Source organism: Pristis pectinata, chromosome 15 (assembly GCF_009764475.1).
Source record: "Pristis pectinata isolate sPriPec2 chromosome 15, sPriPec2.1.pri, whole genome shotgun sequence".
In the NCBI taxonomy this organism is placed as follows: Eukaryota; Metazoa; Chordata; class Chondrichthyes; order Rhinopristiformes; family Pristidae; genus Pristis; species Pristis pectinata.
The window spans coordinates 1,210,109-1,226,323 of NC_067419.1; the positions used below are offsets into that span (position 1 = coordinate 1,210,109).

The 16,215-nt window shown below is 45.8% G+C and overlaps 1 protein-coding gene across 4 annotated transcripts in view; it reads right to left on the bottom strand.

Annotated features, from left to right (window-relative positions):
* The window catches only part of LOC127578365 (DENN domain-containing protein 5B-like), a 235,198-nt gene that overhangs the window by 40,166 nt on the left and 178,817 nt on the right, over window positions 1-16,215 (bottom strand). For all 4 annotated transcript variants that reach the window (XM_052030309.1, XM_052030310.1, XM_052030308.1 and 1 more), the window contains 2 exons: window positions 11,127-11,277; window positions 6,250-6,343 (listed from right to left, as the gene is read on the bottom strand). In XM_052030309.1, coding sequence (XP_051886269.1) covers window positions 6,250-6,343; window positions 11,127-11,277 — 245 coding nt within the window. The remainder of the gene's footprint in view (window positions 1-6,249; window positions 6,344-11,126; window positions 11,278-16,215) is intronic.

Below are 16,215 nucleotides of genomic sequence, written 5' to 3' on the forward strand. Positions count from 1 at the left end.
AGTTTGGGAATAGAAAATGGTGAGGGAGGGAAGGTGTGAAAATACCCTGTAATCCCACAGGTGACGACTAACCACAGACCCTGCAATATTTTCAAATAACCCAAGTTTTGAATGACAGCCTCTACAATTTTTTTTCATTTATTGGTCTTTCTTTGTGTAGTCACAGAATTAAGATTTCATTCATTGGTTAACACATCTTCAAATCAAGTGTCAAATCAAAACAGGTGAATATCCTTAGCAACTTACATCAAAATCAAGGTGGTGTATAGTCAAACAGTGGGGGTAGTGGTTGAAAGTTCATGTACAATTTCACAAAACTACTTCACGGGTGCTGCGATGAGAAAGCAGGAGTGGGTCTAGACTCAAGTGTGTTACAACTGTGAGGATGACCAACCAACATAGCAGATCAAGGACTTGGAGTAAAGTCTTGTTAATGGCAAACTGGAGGTGCTGCCAAATCAGGCTATATGTTTCGTGCATGGTGACTAGCCTCTTGTACAGTGATTAATAATAAGGCACCTCTTGGAACAGATGGGACTCAAGTCACCTCTGTCCCTTTCTTACACAAAATGCTGGGCAGTTTCACACCAGCTCCGAGTGGTCCTGACACAAATTCCCAGATGATGGCGGCAACTAGTGCAAATCTGGGAACAATCACTTGAAGATGACTAGTGCGGTTAAAAGGGACTTTAGGTTGGCCATGTGGTGAGGCAGGGTGGTGGGGACTAGTGCTGGAATTACTGAACTGGGAATTACTCAATTGAAGCTGAGGGGAGGGAGTTTTCCTTATCACCCAACCCCAGCCTGACACTAAGCCTGGAGGGAAAACGTACTGTGGCAGGACACACAAAGACCTTGTTTTGTCTTAAGTAGGGGAGACTGGGACAACAAAAATGGTGAAAGGGTTTGACATATATGGAGAAAATACTTTCTTTTGTGAAGGAATCACAGTGTGGGGGGGGGGTATAATCTTAAATCTGGAACTAAGCAACTCAGGAGTGGAGTCGGGAAACAATTTTCCATCCATTTGGCAGCAGTTTGGGACGTTTCCCCAAAACCTGCGTGCTTCCTGAGACAAACTGGACCTTTCAAGATTGAGATCGATAGATTTACATTGGGTAAGCAGGTCTAGGGGCAAGGAGCAAAGGTGGGGAAGAGTTGTACTGCAGGTTAACAATGATTCAATGGAATGATGAAGGCCCAAGATTTACTTCCAACCCTAATGTTTCTATGGATACTGGGCCTAGAGTGCTAGACTCCCTCAAGGCTGATGTTCCTCACTTCAGTGAAGGAAAATAGTTTAAAAACGTAAAGCTCCGAGGGCTTTGGGGAAAATGTTAAGGGAGATTTCTACCCTACCTGGAAGAGGTGATGGGGAATGCCTTCAGGTTAGTTCTTCAGGTGCAAATCCTACTTCAGTGAGCCAAACACACTAACCTTGTGAATCAAAACCGTGAAAGATTAGAGCCTCTCACCATGCTGCCTCACGCGGAGTTCGAGCGCAACGTACCAGTGAGCACTCGGAGAAGGACTTTTTGGGAGGTCGTACAGTAGGGGTTGAATCCTGGTCCCATTCCCAGAATGCCATCGAGTTGTGGTGGAGGGGGAGCCCCTCCACTGGCTAAAGGAGACCGGTGGCGGGAGCACAGGGGAGAACAGATTGCAAAACGAGTGTGTGCAGGAAAAAGGAGAACACAGAATACAAAAGGGGAGGAACAACACAAACACATTGAGAACAACCAGTGCAAGTCTCTGATCATCACAGATTTATTCTGCTGCAAGGTCACTGTTCTGAAAGAGCAGGGATAACTTTAACCAAACTGGCCTTTAGAAAGCAGACAATACCTTGCACGTGCAGTGCCCGGGTTACAACAGGGTTCCGTTCCCGAGAACTGTTCGCAGCCCGAACTGCTCAGAGGTCGTGAGTGAAGAGGGACAGTACGTGGGAGCGGATCACAGAAACAGTGGCGATGGGAGGGCGACCAGGCACGGGAAGAGTGGCCGCCAGCCGGCCTCACCGATGGTGAGTGTGCGAGTGAGACTGCTCAGCGCTCCCGGCTCTGCTCGGCCCCACCCAGCCCCCGATCGTTGCGGTTTGGGAGAGAGGGTGAGGAGAGAATTCACGGGGAAATGCCCCGTCCCCAACATGGTAGGAGATGCTTGCAGCGGTCGCCAAATCCAACCCCATCCACCCCACTGATCTCCCAGACACTCCTTCATATGTACGGACTGTCCATTAAGTCGGGTGTTTGTGACCTGGGGAGGACCTGTACAAAGTGAGCTTTTCAACGTGCACAGCATTTCTCTCTGTGAACTCAGCGATGAATAAAATCAGGGGCAGAGTGGAAATCCAGCATTTATGGATGCTGTTCTATAGGGCAATGGGCACAAGTCTCTGTGCTGGTGCACTGCCCAGCCCCAATCTCATTAACACATCTGCTGAGGTATGCTTCATTAATGTAAACTTTTGAGTGTGTTATTAACTTAATACCAGTTTGGGCCCAATTAGCACTGGTGAGCTCATGAGCACTGAGAATTGATTGAGACCATTTAAAGTTAATTCACAACCTGCTAATCACAGAGCAAATCTGTACCAATAAAATAACCCCTCCAAACCAGTCACCAATAAAATAACTCCTCCAAACCAAAAGCTACCAACGTGCATGGGTTCAAACACCAAGGGGAAGAAATCAATGCTGCTGTACAAAGGAATAGAGGCAGCTGCTGAGGTAAGTCTCCCTGATGTGAGGATATGTCCAGATTGTAGCAACTAATGGTCTCCTAAACTCTCCAGAATATGGGTGTGTGTATATCCATCGTTGGACTCAGCAGTGAATTAATTGTCAGGGTTAATCTGGAGTTCACTGGGTCTCTGAATTAACCCTGAAATGAGGTGTTAGTTCAGACATTATGTTGCATTTGTATGAATTGCTCAGATGCAACTGGAGTAATGCCTTCACTGCTGGACACCACTCTTCAGAAGGCTTAAATCAGATTTGCAGGATCACACTGTGAAGATTTACCTGAACGATATTGGAAGGGGTTGAGAGAAGAATTTTTTAAAAATTATTTCTTCATGGGGTGTCGACGGTCTGGAAATGCCAGCATTTATTGTCCATCCCTAAGTGCCCCTGAAGTAAGCAGCCAGTGAAGAGTGAAGTACATTGGTGGGGCTGGAGTTAGCTGGAGGCCTGAGTGGGAAAAGATGACAAGCTTTCCTCCGCTGAGTGAAGTGAGTGAGCCAGATGGGTTTCTGTAACAATCCTGCTGTTCTCAGCTACCTCTTAGTGAGTGTTTCTCTTAAAATTCCAGAATTTTACTTAATTACTTCTATTTAAAGTTCGAACTCCCGTGGTGGGATTTGAATGCGTGGCTCTGCATCAAAGGTCCAGAACTCTTGTTGTTATCAGTAACTTAACCTCTTTATCCTTGGGTATAGAAGATTAAGACATAATCTAAATGAGGTAGTCACAATTAAATGATTTTATGGGATAAACAGGGTAAATTAACCAAAACACAGCAGGCCAGACAACAACTACAGAGAGAGAAACAGAGTTAACATTCGAGGTCAACAAACCCTCAGTTCTGATGAAAGATCACTGACCTGAAACGTAAACTTTGTTTCTCTCTCCACAGATGCTACCTCATGTGCTGAGTATTTTGTTTTTATATTTCCAGGATCTGCAGTATTTCTCTGCTGACAAGTCCAAACAAGCAGGTATAATCTTAACATTAGACCGCAGCCAACACGAAGCAGACATTGGGAACTTCTTGTGGACTTCTGAGAACAGCTTTCCTCTTCGGAAGGTCTTGCTGATCTACAGATATACAGGACAGATTTGCCCTCCAACTATGAGGAAAACTTACACAAACTAAGTTTGTATTGCCTGGTATTTAGAATGGTTAATGTGCAGTTTGAACAATTTCTTTTCTGATATCAAGAGAAACCTATAGAGGCACAAACTGAAGATCATAACAGACCTTTCAGGAGCAGTGTAAGGAAGCACTTTGATAAGTAGGGGATTGTAGAAGTTTGGTAAACACTTCCAAAAGTGGAAATTGATGCTTGTTCTGCTCTTAACTTTAAAATCTGAGCTCTTGACATAAGGTATTAGGGGACATCAGGCAAGGCAGAGCATGGTGCTAGCTCATAGATCAGCTCTGACCCCATCAAATGGTGAAACAGGTCCGAGCTCTGAATGGCCTCATCCTGTTCCTTGGTCCCTGTGTTCGTGATGGTGTCCCAATTTTACTCTTTAGCTGCTTTCAAGGAAAAGGAGAATCCAATTAGGCTCTGGTAGTTATTTTGTTTTAAAATTCCTATTTGGTTGTTGATATTTTTATTTCATTGCAAGTTCAAAGGCCCATATTAATACTCAGTGATCAAGAACACCCTGGAGTTTCAAGGTCATGGGGACATCAGTTCTGTTGGCAGCAAGGATGGTCACTGTGAGAAGTCCCTTGCTCCCAGTCTTTCTCGAACTGTGATGCATATTGTTCTGGGGGACACTGGGTTGCCAGCTCTTCAGAGGGGGTCTTCAGGAATTAAAGACATCACTGGGAGCACCCGGGGGGAGGAAATTACAAGGGCATGAAAATCAATGTTGCTTGTTTGAATTTCTATGGTAACTCATTTCCTAGCTATGGAGATACAGATGGGGAAAAGGTTGTTAAACTCAAGGGGTTAGCGAGACATCCAGAAATAAAGTTGGCAACCCTTGTGGAAGATGAGAATGGCTGAACATGTTTTACTGCTCCTCTCTGCTCTCCTGCATCAAGGAGAACTTGGTAGATGGCTAGAGGATGCATACAATCCACATTCCAGGTGTACACAAGGGTGCAGTGAGAAGAAACTTGCTTAAACCGACCAATCATTAACTGAAGCACTCCTACCACTTTGCTGAGGGACAACCAGGAGAGAATCACACCACAAATGATACCAGTTTCCTCGTTTCTTTTTATTTCAGATTTCCAGCACCTGCAATTTTTCTGCTTTTCTACAGGAGGAGACAGTCGTCCCTGTGCCATCCAATTGCTCCACTCTGCTACTCTACCATAACCCAAACTGTAGCCGGCTCATCATTGAATACTTAAATTCCAGCTACACCAGATTGAGGGTCTGAGCTTCCACGTTTGAGGAAACCACATTCACTGATCCAACTGAAACTTTTACAAGCCTCGAGTCTGACCTGATTTATTTTTCCAAAAGCTCTGAGGTAATGCAACAGACATTCAGATGTGTAACAACACGTTGGAAACTTGCAAAGCATGTACAAGAAAGTTCTGCTCCCCTCACACACATCGCATATATCTTTACTAAAAGCATTTGGACCTGCAGATGCAGGTGGCTTCAAATGAATGTGGCCTGTTGTTATATTTAGTAAATGGAAATGTGATTGGAGTTCAGGAATATTAAAGAGAAAGGGACAGGCACCTCTCCCTGCACACTCATCCACTGTTCATGCTGAAACGATAGCTTGCTTTTCAAGTTGCCAGTGTTCCCTTTGGTAAAATGAGTGGATCAGGCCAATCCTGCTCATAATCAGTCAGCATCACTGAAGCAAAGTTCCTACAAGAATATATATAAAAAGAGCTGCAGATGCTGGAACTCTGAAATAAAAACAGAAAATGTTGGAAACTATCAGTCAGTCAGGCATCATCTGTGGGGAGAGAAATGACATGGAACATTAACTCTGTTTCTTTCCCCACAGATGCTGCCTGGCCAACTGAGTGTTTTCAGCATTCTCTGTTTTTATTTTAAAATTCCTCTGGGGCTTGACGAGCTGGATGCTTTATCTGAGCAGGGTTTCTAAAACCACAGAAATAGGGGATCAGCCATTCAGGAAAGGGATGAGAAGAAATTTTTTCATCCAGAAGACCATGAACCTTTGCAATTATCTACCCAAGAGGTCAGGGCAGTCTCAGTTGTTGACCAAGATGGATAGATTTTTAGATATCAAGTCAATCAAGGGATCTGGGTTAGTGCAAAGAAAATGTTTGCTGTTGTAAAACATAGCTGTGACCTTATTGGCTGGTGGAGCAGGTATGAGGGGCTAAATGACCCACTCCTGCTTCTATTTCTTATGTTCTTAATTTACTTTGGATGACAACAATCAGAACTATCATAGAGCGAGAAAGATTGACTAAAAGTTCTGAAAGAAAGAGCTGGGAATATCACAGACTAAGAATGGTTGGGGTAGGTTCCTGTTGTGAACGGTTACAGTTAGAGGACTTGGGATCACCCTGTACCTCCTTCAAGTCGTTGTCCAGTGCCAGGTGCTCCGAATGTTGCCGAAGGCGATCTTTCCTCCGCTGTGCTGTGGCGCCTCGATTTGCCCATCGACTGTGGGTGTGAAGATAGATGGAAGAGACAAGTTTTAACGCTTGGGCAGCAGCAACAACAACAACAACAACAACCTGCTTTGTGCAAGAAAAGCATCGACTCGAATCGTGGTACACCTAAAGCATCAGTTGCAGCTCAACTGGTAGCCATACCTCCATCTATAAGGAACAAATCAGTAGCTTGATGGACTATTTTCCACTTGCCTGGATGAGTCCAGCTCCAATAACTCCCAAGCTGCAGAGAGCAGTGGACTCAGGCTAATATGTGCCAGGCACATCCCTCCCCATCGTCGGTAGCACCTACATGAGGCGCTGCCTCAACAAGGCAACATCCATCATCAAAGATCCCCACCATCCAGGCCATGCCATCTTCTCACAGCTACCATCGGGCAGGACAATAAACTCGACTTTGACTTTGAGAAGCTTGTCACCATCCAGGGCAAAGCAGGCCACATTTCTGCACACTATCCTCTACCCTGAACAGTCATTCCCTCCACCAATGCAGCACAGCTGTTGTAGGGTGTATCATTTACAAAGTGCACTGCAGTTACTCACCAAAGCCACTGACAGCACTACCCAAATCTGTGATCTCCACCACCAAGAAGGCGCATGAGAATACCATCACTAGGTTGCAGGCTCCCCTCCAAACTGCACACCATCCTGACTTAGAAATATAGCACCATTCCTTCAATGTCACTGGATCTAAATCCTGGAACTCCCTCCCCTCCCCAACAGCACTGTGGGAGCACCTCCACAAAAAGGACTGCAGTGGTTCCAGGAAACTCAGCAGTAGCTTCTGAAGACCAGTTAACGCTAGCCTTGCTCGGCATTTCTAGATCACTAAAAATAAATTTAAAAGACTGGCACAGATGGTTGCGACAAACGTCCCAGTTCGGAGACATGAGCACAAATATCCAGGCCTGTGCAATGTTCACCAGGTGATACACCCTCAGATGAGATGGAGGGTTGTGCCTCCACCATGTCCATGACAACCTTTGTGCCCAAACCCTCGGGCTGTGTGCTATCTCAAAGGGTTTACTTATATCTGTACTGAGTATGTTGAGGATAAGCTGATACTCTGGCTCCTGGTCAGTATTAATACCATGGGAGTCAGATAAATAGAGCATTGTTATATTACTGATTGTTGGATCTTCCTGTGTGCAATTTTGCTGCTGAGTTATCTTACTCATTTTTTGAGATGCATGCAAGGCAAGGCCAGCAGTTCCTGTCCTGAACAGAGCGGCTAGGGTATTTCAAAGGGCATTTGAGAGTCCACCACATTATTGCTGATCTGGCGTCGCATGCAGACTAGACTGGGCAAGGATGGTAGATTTCCTCCTGGAACGTGGGTCGAGTGGGTAGTGTTTGTATCCATCACTGCAGCGGCCTGGGATCGATAGCTGGTCAGGGAAGTTTCCTTGGGGATGTACAATGACGCAGCTAGTTCAGCTGCAACCTCACATCTTCAGGGACCTGGGTTCAATCCTGACCTCTGGCACTGTCCGTATTTATTCCAAGTCCAAACTGGAGGAACAGCACCTCATTTTCCGTCTTTGAACCTTGCAGCCTGACGGCATCAACATTGAATTCTCCCACTTTAGGTCATCCCCACAAGCATCCCCCTCCCCCCACGCTTCTTCTTCCCTCTCCTAGCCTCTCTCTCTTTTTTTCTACCCCCCTTTTTCCCCTCTCTCTCCTTACCTTTGACCCACCCCCCCGGTGGATCAGCTCTCCCCTCCTCCCCCGCACCTGCCTATCACTATCTCTTACTTGTATCTACCTATCACCACCCTGTGCCCACCCCGCCTCCCCTCTTCTGTCCACCTATCACTGCCCTGCTTTTCCCTCCCATATATTGGTCTTCCCCCTTTTCCTATTTTCAGCCCTGAAGAAGGGTCCTGACCCAAAACGTTGACCGCCTGCTTTTCTCCATGGATGCTGCCTGGCCTGCTGAGTTCCTCCAGCATCATCGTGTTTTTCATCTGTCTGAATGCAGTTTGCATATTCTCCCCGTGACTGTGTGGGTTTCCTCTGGGAGTTCTGGTTTCCTCCCACATCCTGAAGTCATGCAGGCTAATATGTTAACTGGTAAAGTAAATTGCACCTAGTGCATAGGTAGGTGGCAAAATCTGGGGAGAAGCTGAGGGGAAAATGTGGGGAGGATTAGTGTAAATGTGTGTCTAATGGTCAGTGCAGACTCAGTGGTTCCATGATACAATGACATTATGATGCATTTTCACTACAATCTGGTAGTCATCCTCACTGAGATGTTTTCTTCAATTCTAGATTATTAATCCTAATTCAAATTCAGGTGGAGGGATTTGAAGCTGGGTTTCTGGATTTTAGTCCAGTCTTTCACATTGCCAATGCATTAACCACTGCGTCACCATCACCCCCATTTCCCATTATAGTGTGACTTCACTCTAAAGATCCTTCATTGGCCAAAAAAGGACATTGGTACAACCTGCCACTGTGAAATTGGCAATTCAAATGCAAGATGAAATGGCATCCCAAGCACCAGTCTGGGTTGAAGGAGCTGCAATTAGTCAAAGCTGAGTTTCTCCTCGAAGCCCCGGTGCCCCAAGACTAGGAAAGGTTGAGGGGATGAACCAGGAACTTGTCGTGGTTCCCATTTCTGGTCATTCTGTGGTGACATCTGCCTGAAATAGTATCTGCATGCCAGGTATGGCCCTGAGCCAACTCTCAACCTAACACCACGACAACATTCATCGTCAATGCTCACAGATGAAAACCGCCCACACAGGAGGCAAGGAACACTCAGTCAGCCCCCAGCAAGAGTCAGGAGTGGAGAGTGAGACAACAGGAATGAGTGAAAGGGTCACCACTTTGTGATGGATAATCTCCACCGACTGCGTGGCACTGCATAAAGTAATGACCCAGGCTTGGAAGTAGTGATATCTTTTGCTGGTAAAGCTCATTTCTAGAGGGATTTATCCATCACTTTGGCTGGGTTAATTAGGAACTAGAGAACACGAAGATCACTTTAACATCAAACCATTCAGAACATTAAAGTGAGAAAATGGCACTTTGGCTCAATGTGACATTGGCTGGTTTCCAAGGTTAAATGCTTTGCCGCTCCAGGCTCAATTTTGCGCAGATGGATCACCACATCACAGCCCTGGTTTGCTCCAGCCACTTACACAGCCAGCATTGCACCATGGAGAATAGAACCTATTGGCACATCTTTGGATGCGGGAAGAAATCAAAGCTACTACTTCAGTTAAAATTGAAAACTAGAAGCTAAAACTTGTACAGATCTTCCATGAGCATCCTGCTCCTGAAATCTCTTCTGCCATTCAAGCAGAGGTCACAGCTGACCTCTGTCCTAAGTCTCATCACCTGTCCCTTCTCCATATTGTTTTGATTCCCAACAAAATGTTGAGTTTTAAAAATCATCTGACCTCCTGGAGTCCACAGCCTTCTGGGGAACAAATTCTAGATTTCCGTCAGCCTTGTGTGAGAACAGACCTGATTTCCCTCCTCAATGGCAAGCGTTAATTTTAAGGTTGCATTGGTTTGCTCTGGATTCCAGAAGGAGGTTCCTTGCATCTATCCACTGAGTACTGTTCGCACTTTAGATAGTTTAAAGTTAGCACCCTCAAATGCTTTAAACTTCAGTGTGAACGAATCAGGATTATGCACTCTATAATTTGCATCACCCCACCCCCAGTCACTTCCAGTGAATGTGTGTACAACTTCTCCAACACCAGGTGACCTGCCTAACAACATGGAAGTACAGATGGGGTCTGCCGGAAGCCACTACCTTATGTTCACCGCTTGGTTTAAGAGGCTTCCAAGCTTTTATTCAGAGGGAAGTAAAAGCAGGAAATAGTGGGAACACTCAGCAGGTCAGGCAGCACCTGTGGAAGGAGAAACAGTTAACAGTTCTGGTCTGGGATCCTTCATCAGAACTGGGAAAGAGAGAAACAAGACAGCAGAGAAGGTGGTGGGGGCGGGGTGTGGCTAGGACAAAAGGGAATTTCTCTGATAGGGCAAGACTGTAATATGTCAAGTAAGGAGCAGTCTGGCCTACTGGGCATGTCTGACAGCCTGTCCATAGGCAACATATTATACAGACAAAGACAATTAGTCTAACTTTAAATGGCCCATAGCCATTACCTTACTGTAGATGTTCCACCCATCCCCGTCCCCTTCACCCACTCTGAAAACTACCTTGTCTTTCCTCTGACCTGAGACATAGAGTTAATGTGAAATGAGAAAATGCTGGATTACCCAGCAGATGCTGCCTGACCTGTCTGACCTGCTGGGTAATCCAGCATTTTCTCATTTCATATTTCCAGCACTTGCATGTTAGTTTTCTCCTTCTCCCCTCCCTTAATCTCGAATTTAATTATACACAATGAATAAAAGCTATCGTTATGGCAAAGAAACCTCCACCCTGCCTCTCCACACCCTACCAAGGAATACTATCACCCAGCTCAAAAGCCTACTCTCACTTAATTGCAATGATGTACAGATATCCCTGATGCTACGTTCTTCTTCCAAAATTGCAATGAACTTTGAGCAGTGGTGATAGGATCAGTGTGTGTGAACAAAGGGTACAGCACATGTTAAAGGAAGTCCTAATATAATGCATTAGCACTGTTTCAGTCAGCAGCTACTCCCTATTCAGAACACTTTAAACAATAGACATGGGTGTCTAAGAAGCGATTCCACTTGTTTGTGATGCCCACCAAGGTTGAATTGCGTGCTAACCCTCACTTCTGAGGGTACATGTTTGCTAAAGGTGATGTCGTACTCACTTGTTGTTGGTCGGCCCTGTTGCCAGTACATCTGCCTGGAGCTTAGGGAAGAACCCTTGCTCGTACTTGCCCTGTCCAATCTTCATATCTAGCAGGTGTGGGTGGATGGCAGTGTGGTCGATCTTCACCAGGCGCTGCTCAATGGCTTGGGCTGTGCGGCACAGTCATGAAGAGCAGAAAATTAGTCAGAGGTCTTGTAAACAAGTACAGAGGAAGGGGAACAAAATCAAATGTGTAGGACGGAGATTAAATAACAATAATAGTGATATAAAAGTTTCAAAAAGCAAACAAAAACAGATGTCGGATATCCGAAACAGAAACCGATAACGCTGGAAATCCTTGGCAGTTGAGGCAGCATCTGTGAAGGGAGCAACAGAATTCATGTTTCAGCTCGATGGCCTGTCATCAGAAAGAACATTCATATTTTGAAGATGCTGACCAAACCACTGAGCATCTCCAGCAGATCCAGTTTCCAATTTAGAGCACAAAGCTTTAACTTACCGAGACTCAGTGGATTTTTGGAGAGCTAGGGGAGGAGAATGCCAGACTTCCACACATCCAAGTGAAGCAGTATTTCCCTCTATTATTGTCTGATACTTCACTATTCTGCTTGGTAAACACTGTATGAAGGGATACGTGCTTTCTTTTGGTTACCTATTTTGGTTAACGGATGCGAGGTGCAGTCATTTAAAGTCACTGAGTTCTACAACACGGCTCCTTTTGGCCCATCCTGTTCAAACTAACCATTGTACTTATCTATATTAGTCCTGTATACCCACATTTAGTCTGTAACGTTCCATGCCCCTGGCTATTCAATTGCTTGTCTAGATGCTCCTTAAATGTTGTGAGAGTCTCTGCCTTCACCACCCCCTCAGGCAGTGCGTTCCAGATGCCAAACACCCTCTGGATGAAAAACTTCCCCCTCAGATCCCTTTTAACCCTCTTGCCTCTTATGTTATACCTGTGCGTTCTTGTTTTTGACCATCTCACCATGGGGAGAAAAGATTATTACCATCTCCTTTATCTATACCCCTTATAAATGTTATATACCTCAAGCAGGGCACCCCTCAGCCTCCTCTGCTCCAAGGACAACTAATCCCGCCTATCCAATCTTTCCTTATGGTGGAGATAGCCCAATCCAAGTAACACCCTGGTAAATTTCCTCTGCATCCCTCCGGCACCATCACATCCTTCCTGTGGTGTGGCAACCAGAACTGTAGGGTCGCCTAACCAAAGTTTTATGAAATTATGACATGAGGTCCCTGTTCTTATAAATTCCAAGCCAAGCTAATGAAGGCAAGCATCCCATAAGCCTTCTTCACCACCCTATCTACCCGTGTTGCCACTTTCAGGAATCTCTGGACTTCTGTCCCAAGATCCTTCTGTTCTTCAACACCCCCTGGGACCCTACTATTTACTGTGTAGGTCCTACCTTTACGTGACCTTCCAAAATGCATCACTTTGCAATAAAACTGGTCTGCAGATCTCACCAGCTGTTAAGTATCAAAATTATTTGCGGCCCCTGATTTGATGCTTGATGCTATTAAGAAAGCAAAGGGACCTGTGCGGACTGGACAATTGGAAGCTCTGAAGGTGGGCTATCCAAGTCAAATCTCAGCTGCTGAATGCAAAGTCATCTTAATGCCATTCAGTTTTTCTCCCCAGCAAATGCTCGGTTACTGGGGATCTGAGTGACGTAACAAGGAGGACAAGTGCAAATAGCGTTAGCCGAGTTTCACAAACTGTGCTGCGAGTCATATTCAGTGAGATGTATCCATTTTTTAGGCTGATTATATATATTTCTTGATACCAGCTCAGTATCAAACAGAAGAGATTAACAAACTAGAAGGTCCCAGACCACATCCAAGGTCTGTGCTAAATGATCTCTGTCAGGGTGAGGCTGGGGCACAGGAAGATGTTTCTGTGCCCCTGGCCCAGTGACAGCCAGCTTGGCCTTGTTGCTTCTGCTTCGTACCTACCTTAGTCACCGTCACATGGAAAATTCTCTGTCACATGGCTTGTGACATACAATGGAACAAATTCACCAATACTCACTGTCTAGGATCAGAATACTCAGGCCTGGACACTGATGCTTCTCAAATCCATGACAACCACTACCTGTCAGTTCCCTTCAATTCACACACCTTGGACAATATATATTGTCCTTTCACTGGCTCAGTCAAATGTTCCTGGCAGCCCACACACAAGTGTGGGAATGCCTTCACCACACAGAATACAGAAGGGCAGCCCAATACCTCTCTCTCAAATGCAAGTAGGGGTGAGCAATTAACGTGTCACCTTGCTGCTCGGCTCCTGTCACCAGAATGAATGTTTTTAAAAAAAAGCGAACTGCTGGTCAAGGAGTTGGAGGGTCATCACCTTCAACAGGCTAAGGGAAAGAAGGGGGGGGAATCAAAAAAGGCACTGATGGACTGATGTGTTGGCTTCTTGGAACCAATTCACACTCAGAAGACTACCATCCCAGTGAGAATTGGAGGTCACCCCTTCTTCCCACCCTCCACACACATTGCAGGGCTTCCCCTTTCCCATCTCCTTTTGCTTTCTGGGACACGCACGCACGCACGCACGCACACACACCCCTGACCATGCTTGCTTTTGTGTTGCAAGGTTTCACCTCCAGTGGTGCAGGCTCTTGGACCGGTCCCCATCCCACTGCCCCAGGAATCGCCACTCAAGAGGAAAAAATAGGTTGAAACTGCCTTCAGCTTCAAAACTGCAATGGAGGGGTCTGTCCTCCAAAACCAGCAGGGCAGTCTGGCACTGAATTCAGTCAGCACTCACAGGGAACCATTAAAAATTCTATCGCCCATGCCCCAGAAATCCTGATATTCTACTTAAGCGGTTTATGGTCTCAACTGCTGCACATTGAGAACACTTTTATACTAAACCCCAGAGGAAATGCATAAGAGTAGTCCTCAGATTTCATGGATGGATGGAATTATTTATTACTCTGTGACTCATGGATTGATAACAAAGATATGACAATAATTTAGATGCCTTATCAGATTAGCACTGGTTGGTGTGCCAGTGTGTAGGAAAACCTTTACAGTTTGTCGTCGCAATAGTGATCTTTGAAGGGAACAAGAAAGGCATCAGCACAGTCTCTCTACTGCTCGCTGGCTCTTACAAAGGAACAAAAACATTGGACATTTCTAACTAAACTTAGGTTTGTCAGTGCCTTTTATTACTGGCACTGAGAGGCATGGAAGGGGCGAGGGGTGGAGGGGGCGATGATGTGGATGGGACGAGGGGTGGAGGGGGCAGTGATGTGGATGGGACGAGGGGTGGAGGGGGCTGTGATGTGGAGGGGGCGAGGGGTAGAGTGGGTGGTGTTATGGACTAGTTTACTATTGGTGAATGTCCCTTTAAGATAGAGCATAGTGTGTGTGTGTGTGTGCGTGTGTGCGTGTGTGTGTGTGTGTGTGTGCGTGTGTGTGTGCGTGTGTGTGCGTGTGTGTGCGTGTGTGTGCGTGTGTGTGTGTGCGCGCGCGTGTGTGTGCGTGTGTGTGCATGTGGCGTGGTTACGACAACAGGAGGTAAAGGATGTACTGACGTTTTTGAAGCAGTCAGTCGGATTCATTCAGAGGAGGAGAGAGAGAGAGAGAGAGAGAGAGATGCCAGCCTGCTAGTCTCTCGATGGATGAGAAACAATAACTGTGTCTGTCACTACAATCCACGTATGGACTTTTGGAGTAATCCGGTGGAGTTCACCTTGTTGTTAACCTGCAGAGGGAAACAGGTATTTGTGTGGACGGCCACATCTCGGATGCTTTTCGGGGTGGCAGACACTTCGGAACAAAGCAGTGGAGTTCACTCTGTTGTTGGCCTGTAGAAGGAAACAGGTATTCATGTGGACGGCCACAATTCGAGAGCCTTTCGGGGTGAGGAAGATGCGGTGGAGTGGGCAAGGCTGGGAAAACACTGAGGTGTCGTTTGGGTTCCATTGTGGAACATTCGGATTTCGTAATTACTCTCTATGTTCTCTCTACATCTACGTTTTGTCTTCAGACAACGGTGGTTGTTGAAGAAGCCTTTGCTCATGTTTCACCTTACGGCTTGCTGAACTGAACTTTAAGAACCATTCCTGGACTTGGAGTTTAGGACTTTGCCACACACACACGACCAGTTTAGTTTTTGGGGTTAATGTTCAAGGTTTAATGTTTTTACTTCTAACATTCTAACATTTTTACTTTTATTTTTCTTATTATCATAAGTAGTTATAAATAAAGTACTTTTTAACACTGAATCATGACTCGGTGCGTTTCTTTTGTGGTGGAGGGAGCAGTGATGTGGAGGGGCTGAAGGGTGGAGGGGCGGTGAGGTGGATGGGGTGAGGGGTGGATGGGGTGAGGGGTGAAGGGGGTAATTGGTAGGTGTGCCCTGGAATGCTTCAGAAGACACAGGGAATGGGAAGGAGGCCCAGCAATGCATCAGGAATGCACATGGAGTGCAGAGAGGTAGGGTTGGGGCAGGTGACAGGGAATCATTAATGCTCGCAGGAACCCTTTGGAAATCCATCACTCGTCGGGGAACCAGGGAAGGGATATTCTCTTTGAGGGTCTCAAGTAAAGTTGCTTTCTGCTTGAGATAACTGAACTATTCCTCACTCTGCCACAATGACATCATGCAACAAACCTCTCGGGAGGTTTTTCATCCAGCTAACAAAACACGAGCCACTTTTACGAGGAAAATGTGAAAATAGTTATGTCAATCATTTTCACCTGGATGCTGGCACACCCACAATTCACCTAATGTTGGTTTTCTTCATACAGGAGCCTTGACGTTGAGCCACTATTGGACCGATATGGATCTTCCTCTTAAACAGAGGTCCAGCCACATCCAACTTCCAACAAGAGTTCCCCTTGGAACGAGTACCAATGGGAAGCCTGGATGAACTTCCTCTTAGCTGAAGCCAATTACCACCATGGTTCCTAGCTGGGATCATCAGCCTTAAGCACAGGGGAGGGTTTGAAACTAGGACCTTCTAGTTTGCAAATTATTTTCTTATAGCAGATTTTTAATCAGAAAGATGGAAATGGAAGAAAACAGGCCTGTACAGAAGCTTGGT